Genomic DNA, 10720 nt, shown 5'->3' with positions numbered 1-10720 from the left:
GCTCGGCGTGTGGGGTGACGCGCGGCGGGCGGGACGGGGCGGAGCCGGCGGCGGAAGATGGCGCGGTGCGGGTGCGGGGCCGGGCTGTGCTGCTGCTGCTGTGGCGAGCGGGAGAGCCGCACCCCCGAGGAGCTGGTACGGCCGCTGCCCCTCGCTTCCCCGGCCGCCCCCTGACCCCCCTCCCCGGACTCGGAGCCCCCCCTCCCCGGGTCTCGGCCCGGCGCGGCCCCACCCAGCTCCGGGAGCGCCTGAGGGCKGGCGGTGAGCGGTGCTGTAGCGCTGGGCCTGGCTCCTTAGGGCTCCGTGTTGGCGCCTCAGGGCCGGTGTTTCAGCCGGCGGCTCCTGTCAGCCGATGCTCGACCCGGCGCCCCAGCCCATTCCTGCCCGATTTACTGACGGGCCTGGCACTTCACCGCCAGTGCCGGAGCCCCGCGCTGTCCCTTCCCCGGCCAGCATTCTTTATCTGGGCCTCGTTCCCCAGCCCCTGAAGCCGGTGTGTTTCGCAGCTGTACGGGGGAGTGGTGCTGGCAAGGGCTGTCCCAAACTCCGGCAGTGGAGAGTGTTCGCTTCAAAATTGTTGTGTTGTGCTCCCCTGTAACTTGTTGCTGTGAAGGAAGAGGGGTGTGGGTTAGGACTTTGCTGTTGGGAGCTCCTATATAGAAGTGATTTAGTGTGTTCTGGTTGAGGGACARGCTGTAAAATAAGACCCTCTAGCGTTACTCCAAAGTAAGTGGTGGTCTGGTAATCCACGCTCTCACTCTATAAGCAACAATGGTATAGGACCTCTGTAATTTTGTCTTTGCTACCAGTGTTCATGAAGAGCTGTACATGGATTCATTCCCCTCATGATTTTCCTTTCCTKCATTTGTTTTGCAGACAATCCTAGGAGAAACTCATGAAGAGGAGGATGAGATCCTTCCACGCAAAGACTATGAGGTGGGGAGTTAACTAATAGCAGCTTAATTGATGTGAAGAGAACTGTAGACAGGTTTTGATCTGTTTGAGTTTGTAATGGGGCGTATACTCGAAATGGATCATTAGGTTGCATTGGCATCAGCAGAAATACCAAGAGTTGCTGAGCTTGCAAAGAACTGCTCCTCATCTTTGTATGTTTCTGTGAGTAGCTTGAATGCCTGCTCTCAAGTCAGACTCATTGAGAAAAATGATTTTCAGAGTTTGGTGCATCTTTCCACTTCTTCAATGTGAGATTTACAGGCTCTGGTGGCCTTGTTTCCTGGTGAATGTAGAAAGCATCTGTAGCTACTTGGTCACAGTTACCTTTCTGMTGTCTGTTGTCTTGCTGGCTCACAGCAGATCTTCCCATGTATCAGATTCTGCTGCTTACAGGAGATTTTTGCTTCTTGCATCTCTGTATAGTGTTCATAAATTAGAGCAGTTTCTATCAGTATGGGTGTCAACAGCCTAGCCTGTTACGGTTGGCTTGAAAAGGTGAAGATGTGGATAGAACTAGTGGAGTTTTGTGAGTGTGACTGGGAAACTGTTGCTGTTAACTCCCTGATGAACTGAAGAATTGGTGTTCATCTGGAGAGGAATTCCTTGCTACTGTTCCTGTTGTAGTGAAAGGATKAATATAAAGATCCAGTGTTATTCTTTGCACTGTCAAAGTGGAGACACTTGAAGTAAGTCTAAAATTGTACAATGTGACTTCTCTAATTTAAAGTCGTATTAATCTGTTGGGCTTCTGTTTGTTTCACTATCTCTCTCAGCTTGGGCAGTGAAATCGTTCYGTTCTTTTACTTCGTGATTTTCAGGGTCTGACTCTGATAGAAATATTTAAATAAAGTTGTTTCCAGGTTTTTTTTTCTCCTCCTGTTGTTTGCACAATCTACTGTGAGGATAGTAATGACTTCTGTAGTCTTGAACAGAGTCTTCTAGACATAATTTTTTTGCACAACCTCTTGCAGCTCTTTCTCTTAAATTGACCTTTTTGCATTTCAGAGCTTGGATTATGATCGATGTATCAATGACCCATACTTGGAAGTTTTGGAGAGCATGGACAATAAGGTGGGACCTTGTTCTTTCTTTTTCTTAAGCTAAAACTTTGGAAATTGTCCAGAGAAACTGTGGATTGGAAGTGTTCAAAGCTTTCTTGGATGTGGCTTTAACCAACCTGGAAGTAGAAAGTGTTCCTGTCCATGACAGRGGGGTGGAATGAGATGAGCTCTGAGGTCCYTTCYAACCCAWATTATTCTGTGATTCTAAATACGCTCCACTGCAGAAAGTTTTATGGACTTTTTCTTTTTTATGACCGAAATTTTTTGTGTTCACCTGGTTTCTCGATCACAAAACAAAAAAAAAAATTGTGGAAATTATAGCTCCCCAGCATTTCTTGTGATCCTCAGGTTTAAAGTCAGCAAGGTGTTCAGTCTTTCAGTTTCCTATTTCAGTTTGCTGTTGTCACCATCTTCTGTTGGTTTATCCCTCTGGCTGTAATTGAGCTGTGGAGACTAATCCCACCTTTTCCCAATCCCTGTTTCTGTGTTGCCTCAACTGTTTTTTTTAAATTTTTTTTTGTCTTCCCAAACAGAAAGCCCAGAGATACGAAGCAGTGAAGTGGGTGCTGGTTTTTGCWATTGGAGTCTGCACAGGACTGGTAAAGGTCATGCTGTTTGGGGAATGAGGAAAATTCAAGAGACTAWGAAGGAATAATTTAGGCATTAGTGGTTAAGGAGTAAAGAACAGGAAACATTCTCTTTCATGATTATGAGAGCTTAGTAGCTGGAGTTCTCTTTTGGGAATTACAGCATGTTGGTAGATTATTTTTCAGGAAGCCTTTTTTTTTCCAGAACTTGCTATGTTTTCTTTGTAAAGTACTCTGGCAAATCCTTTAATTCTGCATCCAGGAAAACTTGTCCAAAGCAAGCGCTTARTAAAAAAGTGTGCCAGTTTATGGCTGAACTGTGAAAATTAGCTCAGTTGACTGTATGCCTYAAACACCAGCTTTGTTCTGTACCCTTAAATATGTTGAGGGTGTTAAAAAGCCTTAGTGCTTTAATGGGCACTAATCAGATGCACAAATGCATCTCTTCAGGAATAATTCTAGGATGGATCTGTCCCAGTGAGAGAGAGGGAATAAATCTGAGTTTCCAAAGCTATTTTACTCTGAAGGCTGCTTCTTTTGGTTTCATCATCTTCTGTTCTCCCGTATGTATGTACATATTTCTTGTAGGACTAGCTAGAGGGTAGTCTTTATTATTTGAAWGTAATAATTGCTGATGGCAATTCTGTGTTCTTTTTGCCAGGTGGGCCTCTTTGTGGATTTCTTYGTGCGGCTCTTTACCCAGCTCAAGTTTCAGGTGGTACAAAGCTGTATCTTTTASCTCAGGCCTTGTTGGACTCAAGTGACCTTTTTCTTTCTGTTCCCATGTTTTGCTCAGAACAGCTGACATTCACACTTCTGCTGTAGGTCATGTTGTTCATGATTAAGCAAGTTTTCATCTTGCTTATGTAATTCAGCTCTTGAACCAAGAAATGTTTCCAGTATCAGGTACATAAACAAAGATAGAAAGAATGAGTGGTTTCCCTTCCTCGTAACTCAGTGTTGAGCTTTGAAAAGGAAGCCTGGCTTCCTGACAGGTTGCATTAGCTGCTCTGGTTGGATGAGGATGCACAGGCTTGGTTCCTGATGCCAGTGGGAGGCCCAGATATTACCAAGTGATTGTGTGTTATGTGGGGACTGTTGTTATTTTCCTTGACCATCCCTGCAGCGGTGGAGGAATGCACTGTGAAAGGCTGCCTTGCACTGTCCTTGCTGGAGCTGCTGGGGTTCAACCTCACCTTTGTTTTTCTTGCCAGTCTTCTGGTCCTGATCCAAGTAAGACTTCAGTCCATTGCTGCTCCTTACACAACCTGCCTTTCCTCTCACACAGGTCCTTGATAATAAGTATCCTTGCCAGAAGCACTTTCTGCCCCAAAACATCAAATAGCTTYACAGTGYTATTTGATTTATCTAAGCAGGSCCTATTGGTCCCTTGCTCTCTTAYGAAATGTTGTTGGTCAGGTATGAARTCAGTGCACCACAGYGTSAGTGTTTCTTTTCCACAGCCTGTAGCAGCTGGATCGGGAATTCCTGAAATAAAGTGCTACCTCAATGGGGTGAAGGTTCCAGGGGTTGTGCGACTGCGGACAGTGATGTGCAAAGCTGTGGGAGTGCTCTTCAGTGTGGCAGGAGGTAAGGAGGGCTCTGGTGTGTTGATCTTGTTGGGAAAAGGAAAGGGAAAAATGCTCTCACTGCTTATATAGGGCACAGAAGGCCCTGTCTTTCTGTTAAAATCATTTTGGTGGTTTGGAGCAGAGTGATGAGCCCTGAATGCATTTATAGAGTAGAAAATAAACAGAAGGATCAGGACTATCAGGGAAGCTGGTGGTTTTCTGAGTGAGCTAGTCAGATGTGACTGTTTGTGGCACAATCCAAGAGAGATAGCTGAGAATTTTCCAGGACATTGTCAGGAGCAGCCTGAAGGCAGTAGGGCAAAATAACCTGGAGAGTTCAGGAGCAGCCTGAAGGCAGTAGGGCAAAATAACCTGGAGAGTTCAGGAGCAGCCTGAAGGCAGTAGGGCAAAATAACCTGGAGAGTTCAGAGTCCTTGTAACAGTTGTTTTTCAATGATTCCCCCCATTTGGAGTGTAAAGTCTGTGCCAGTCTTCACAAACATTTGGGGTCATCATGGGAGCAAGGGGTCAGCACCTCCCTGTGAGGAGCTGCAGGCTTGGCACAGGGAGCTGTGCCATGACATGGGAATGGTGACCTGATCTCTTCTGGCATTGTCAGAATGCAGGGTGGCAGTGGGGAAAGTGTTGCTTCATGAGGTCTTTTTTTCCAGGTCTTTTTGTCGGGAAGGAGGGTCCGATGATTCACAGTGGTGCTGTCGTGGGTGCAGGCTTGCCACAGGTTAGTGCTGGCCTGAGTCACTGTCCTGGTCACGCCACTGCTTTGTAAGAGTAAGTTTCTATCTCCTGTGTTTCTAAATCTTTATTTGTTTGTAGTTCCAGAGCATCTCTTTGAGGAAGATCCAATTTAACTTTCCCTATTTCCGCAGTGACAGGTACTGTACCCAAGATGTGGAGGAGGGGGAGGATGAGTGAGCAGACTTCCTTGGGAGAAGGGTGGTGGGCTGGGGTGAACCAGTCAATTATTTTATCAGTTTCTTTCTAGTTTCCTGCAGTTTCATTCTGCAGCAAGATAATACCAGGGTTTTACTCTTCCCAGCTACTCTGGTCTCCATGTTAATAGATGTTCTCTTTTGCTGCTCAGCAGATCTCTACCCATTTAAAACCTTTAATGTAGGTGGTTGAATGGTTTCATTGTTGGAAACAAGCTCAGTTGCTCACCCCTTATGATTAGGATATACTACAGGGAAGGCTGGTTCACCTGAATGTGAACGAATTCTTGCCCATTCCTCTCTGTAATTATTTCAAGTGATGCTGGAATCCATGGTTTGGGATGGTTCCTCACACATTTGGCAGTTGTGTAGTACCAGAATTTTGCTCTGAGTTTGTGCTCTATGGAAAGAGCACAATTCTGCAGCTTAATGAACAAATGGTGGTGTCTGCCATGGACAGCTCTTCTCCCAGTTCTCACTCCTGAATCCTTGGGATATATCCATAAATGGGAGTGATCTCTTACTTTGTGGAACCTAAGCTTCTCCAGAGCTCTAATTTGCTAAACTGAGATTGTTTTTCTCTTCATTTTAGGGATAAAAGGGATTTTGTATCTGCTGGAGCAGCTGCAGGGGTTGCAGCTGCCTTTGGAGCCCCAATTGGAGGCACTCTTTTTAGTTTGGAGGAAGGTTCTTCTTTCTGGAACCAGGGACTTACATGGAAAGTGGTGAGTGATGAGTCTGACTCTTCCTGTGTGTCTTTTCCTTGAGAAGAGGGCTCCCCTTGGGGGGGCTTGTCCATGACAGCTTTCAGAATATCCTGTCTCTTCCTGAGCTCTCCTGGCAGGAGGGAGGTTGCCTGCTCTATCAGTGCTCTGGAACTACTACAGATCAAGGGCAGAGATGAGTCTGGTACCATCTGGAGCTGTGGGATAGCTCTAGCCAGCAGATTTGGTTTACCTGGGAGGGAGGGCTTTGTACCTGGTCTCTCTGCAGTCTGATTCCTTCCACAGTCAGTTCCCTTCCCGAGGTGTAAGTCTCAAGAAGAGCTGACTGTGCTAATCTTAATTGTGGGAACCTTTGCTTCCCTCCTTTTTTTTTTTTGTCCTACTTCCACAGCTTTTCTGTTCCATGGCTGCCACCTTCACTCTGAATTTTTTCCGCTCTGGGATTCAGTTTGGAAGCTGGGGGTCTTTCCAGCTCCCTGGGCTGCTGAACTTTGGGGAGTTTAAGGTAAAATTTATTGTTATTTCCTCACTCTCCAGTCTCTTGTTAGTCCTGTGTTTCTGTTCGTTAGTTTGGGGGTTTCTTTTGACACGTGCTTGTATTTCAGTGGAAGGTACTTGATGCTTAGCTGCAGTACATTGATATCCTCAGACAGAATTGTTGCGCTTTGGTCTTAGCTACTCAAAATCTCCAGATGTGGAGACAGAAATGTTGGTAGGAAATTGAAGCAACTACTGTAATGTTTTTTTTTTTACACTTTTCTGCCCTTAGTGCTCTGAGTCTGATAAGAAATGCCACCTCTGGACAGCTGTGGACTTGGGCTTCTTCATTCTGATGGGGATTGTGGGAGGCCTTCTTGGAGCCACCTTTAACTGCCTGAACAAGAGACTTGCCAAGTACCGCATGCGCAACGTGCATCCCAAGCCAAAGCTGGTCAGGTATATGTGCTGTCTTGAGTTTTTGCAGGGATGTTTGATCTGGTTTTAGTGTCCCAAAGCAAAAACATCCATCTAGAAGACCCACAGAGTAGGACTGGAGGAAATCCCAGACTGGATATTTTAGAAGTCGCAAAATGAAGCCTCATTTAAGTAGAATTTGAAAGTGAACACTGGAAACCAGGTGTTACAGTCCCTGTAATTTTTTTAATGACTCTGGTGGTGCAGAGAGTTGCAATCCTTCTTACAAGGGCAGTGAGGGAAGCTCTTTATCATAAAGGCTGAACAAGCCAGAGCTTTGTTTCCATGCAGGATTTTTTTGTGTCCTTGTCCAAACAGATGTGGAAGGAAAGCTGATCTCACTTTTTTTTTTTTTTTAAATTACATTGGTCAAAGTCACAATATCTGTGCTATTTAGAGAGAACTGTTGTTATTCTGAAAGTATGTGTTTGCTCTACACAGCTCCTAAACATGAAGCCCAGGTTTAAAAAAAAAAAAGTGTATTTCAGCAGTTAGAAAAGAGATTGAGAGACTATGCATCACCTTGCCCAATCCTATCTACCCTTTTACCCTGTAAGGGTGTACAAAACGTTGTTTCCATTTGAACAGCCTCATTACTAAACCCTGGGGCCTTTCATGTGTGACTGCTGCGTGTTCTCTGGGCAGAAATAGCTCCTTTTTGGGACAAGCAATTAAAAAGGGGAGTTAAGGCAATCCCTTGGAGCCAAGTCATAATTCAACTTGATTTGCATTGTCTCTTGTTCTGATGCTAAGCTGTGGTGACTGCTGCTTCTTGCAGCCTTATCAAAGCCCTGTGCAGAGCTGGGACTGGATTACAATGCTGAGTGTGGCTTCAATATATGGTTTCTGTTGTGTCTTTCAGAGTCTTGGAGAGCCTGCTTGTGTCATTGACCACCACTGTTGTGGTCTTTGTAGCCTCCATGGTTCTGGGGGAATGCCGGCAGATGTCTTCCAGCAGGCACAGTGGCAATGGCACACTGAGCCTGGAGGTGAGGGCTTATGTGAAGATTGTATTCTCTGTTATATTTTTAACCCTGCACAGGCACATAATGAGCTTTTGAGAGCATGCAATCCATGAATGAACTGCAGTGAGAACCTGTGGAGGGTTGCAGGAGTTTAGAGTAATAATGAAAGCTACGTTTTGTACAAAGCAACTCAGGCTCTGAGTCAAGGAGGCCATTGATGTTGTAGGCCCCATCTCTGCTATTGATGTTTGGTCTGAACTTCCCAAAGCATGGCTAGCAGTAACAAAAGTGATATTCCTATTCTGCCCAAAGGCTTATGTAGGAGACCATGATTTTTTAACCCTTTTTGTTCTTTTGTGTCCTGCATTAGGATGTAACAGAGGATATAAATTCAAGCATCAAAACATTTTTCTGCCCAAATGAAACATACAATGACATGGCCACACTCTTCTTCAACCCTCAGGAGTCAGCTATCCTGCAGCTCTTCCACCAGGATGGTGAGTAGTTAGAAGATGGCCTCATCCTATGCTTAAGCTTGAGAGCTTCATCTTACCTGGAACAGCCTTGTCATAAGCACCACAAGGCTAGGAGCACCTTCAGGACTTCATGGCTCTGAAATACTGCTAGTACAACAGAAAGTCTCCTTGATGGGAAGAATGGCCTCCTTTTCCTCTCTTTTCACTTACTGATTGTCTGCATGTGTGTTTGGACTGGGAGACTCATTAGCTGCTGTGAGATGAGCCTTCTGTGAGCTGAGGGGTGGATGGATGGTGCAAGACTCTTGCACAGACCTGTGCCCCTTTAGTCATGATTCTTCTTGTGTTGCAGGTACTTTCAGCCCAGTCACCCTGTCCCTGTTCTTCCTTCTCTATTTCTTACTCTCCTGCTGGACATATGGGATCTCTGTGCCCAGTGGTCTGTTTGTGCCATCACTGCTTTGTGGGGCTGCCTTCGGACGCCTGGTCGCCAACCTCCTCAAAAGGTGCATCACGTGTGCGTGTGAGGATGTGCTGCAGGTGCACCCTGAGCTCTCAGACAGGTTTTTCTAATCTGAGGGCTCTGTGCTTTGCCCTAGTTACATTGGCCTGGATCACATCTACTCAGGAACCTTTGCGCTGATCGGGGCAGCGGCATTCCTGGGAGGCGTGGTCCGCATGACCATCAGCCTGACCGTCATCCTCATCGAGTCCACCAACGAGATCACCTATGGCCTCCCCATAATGATCACTCTCATGGTGAGTGCAGGGCCTTAGCTCTGGCTTTCTACAGACTGCTTAAACATGCTGGCCCTGAATCTTTGTTCCCTGGAGGGCTGTCATAAGCCAAGGAGTCTTGTGCTTGGAGTAACAGCTCAGTAGATCTTCTGTTTGCTCTGCAGGTAGCCAAATGGACAGGAGACTTTTTCAACAAGGGCATCTATGACATCCATGTGAACTTGCGAGGCGTGCCTCTTCTGGAGTGGGAAACAGGGGTGGAAATGGATAAGTAAGGCTGTTTCTCTTGGCCAGCTGTGGGTTAGTGTTTGTGGGGGGTTCTTGCTCAGAAATTACTTAATGCAGGAGGATGATGCTTCATCTCCAACGAACCTGGTTGCTCTGAGGAGCAGCTGTGAGGGGTGCTGTGAAAGGAGTTGTGCACCAGGCCAGCAGCAGAGATGCTGAAGCCCTTTCTGAGGAGGGGTGGATGGTTGGAAATCTGCACAGTGGGTTTGGGACGTTCAGCAAGAACTCTGTGAAAATATTCCACTGGACTTTGCTTCTTGTGGAATATCATCTTCTTCGCACCTTTTGTCTCTTCCCAGGAGGGTTTCAAAACTTTCTATGTTAGGGTTTTATATTTATTTATTTTCATTTATTTATATATTTATATATTTATATATTTATATATTTATTCTATTTCTTCTAGCACATTATTGATACAATGTTCTGTTATTAAAAAAAAAATTAAATCAGTTGTACCATCACTGTTGATAACACAGTGACAGTGAGAACACACATAAAAGGAGCTGGCAGAATTGAACTGCAGCAGACTCCTTCACGATCTTGCTTAGGGAGTGGTTTGTTTCCATGTTTGTTCATCACCAGCATTCTGTGACTGACATGATGCATGCAGCAATCTTGTGTTTCTGTTCCTTCAGGCTACGAGCCAGTGACATCATGGAACCCAACCTGACATACGTGTACCCACACACCCGGATTCAGTCCCTTGTCAGCATCCTGCGCACCACTGTCCATCATGCCTTCCCTGTGGTGACGGAGAACCGGGGCAATGAGAGGGAGTTCATGAAGGGAAATCAACTGATAAGTAACAACATCAAATTCAAGGTAAAGAGTTGATAAGTTGAAGAGTAGAGAGCTTTTTTTCTCATATAAGATGGCCTTGCTTTAGTTATTGGGCAGAATTCAGGTCAGAGATAAGCACCTACTGCAGTACAAAATTTTTATTTTCCATTTCATTCCATTCTCTGGATGATGGTAGACACAAAAGAGTGGGCTGCATTCCTACAGGCAAAAGTTAAGAGGACAAAGTAACCTGTTTAGGATAGACGTAGAAAAGTTTGGATTTGTCCTGTTGGCTATTCTTACAGGTCCTGCAGCAGCAGTGGCTAATGAAAATGTTATGTGATGGCACAAAGCTATGATCAAGTAGTTCATAATCACACTTGGATAACTGTTGACTTGCTTAGTGAGTATCTGAAAATTGTTGTACCCAGAAATCCAGCATCCTCACCCGAGCTGGAGAGCAGCGCAAGCGTAGCCAGTCCATGAAATCCTATCCTTCGAGTGAGCTGCGCAACATGTGTGATGAGCACATAGCAACAGAGGAGCCTTCCGAAAAGGAGGATCTGCTGCAACAGATGCTGGAGAGAAGGTGAGATCCTGGTAGGCACAAATGTATGGAAACAGGGTTTTTCCCTATGTTGAGATGTGTTTTAAAGAATGCTTTATACAGT

At 45.5% G+C, this 10720-nt stretch overlaps 1 protein-coding gene across 1 annotated transcript; it reads left to right on the top strand.

Moving 5' to 3' along the window:
• The first annotated feature begins 44 nt into the window (after positions 1 to 44).
• LOC130583059 (H(+)/Cl(-) exchange transporter 6-like) lies at positions 45 to 10669 on the top strand. Its single transcript, XM_057382150.1, has 19 exons — positions 45 to 135; positions 877 to 936; positions 1960 to 2025; positions 2549 to 2614; positions 3264 to 3330; positions 3729 to 3835; positions 4066 to 4192; positions 4845 to 4912; positions 5008 to 5066; positions 5716 to 5848; positions 6240 to 6353; positions 6618 to 6784; positions 7665 to 7791; positions 8138 to 8264; positions 8596 to 8749; positions 8843 to 9002; positions 9146 to 9252; positions 9905 to 10091; positions 10481 to 10669. The coding sequence occupies exons 1-19, from the start codon at positions 58 to 60 to the stop codon at positions 10640 to 10642; spliced, it is 2136 nt and encodes a 711-aa protein (XP_057238133.1). The 5' UTR covers positions 45 to 57; the 3' UTR covers positions 10643 to 10669.
• The last annotated feature ends 51 nt before the right edge of the window (positions 10670 to 10720 follow it).

Source organism: Malurus melanocephalus, unplaced genomic scaffold (genome assembly GCF_030028575.1).
Source record: "Malurus melanocephalus ecotype Western Australia unplaced genomic scaffold, MMel_1.1 scaffold_552, whole genome shotgun sequence".
NCBI classification, from domain to species: Eukaryota; Metazoa; Chordata; class Aves; order Passeriformes; family Maluridae; genus Malurus; species Malurus melanocephalus.
The sequence above is the reverse complement of the archived record's forward strand: the minus strand, read 5'-3'. Positions and strand labels throughout refer to the sequence as shown.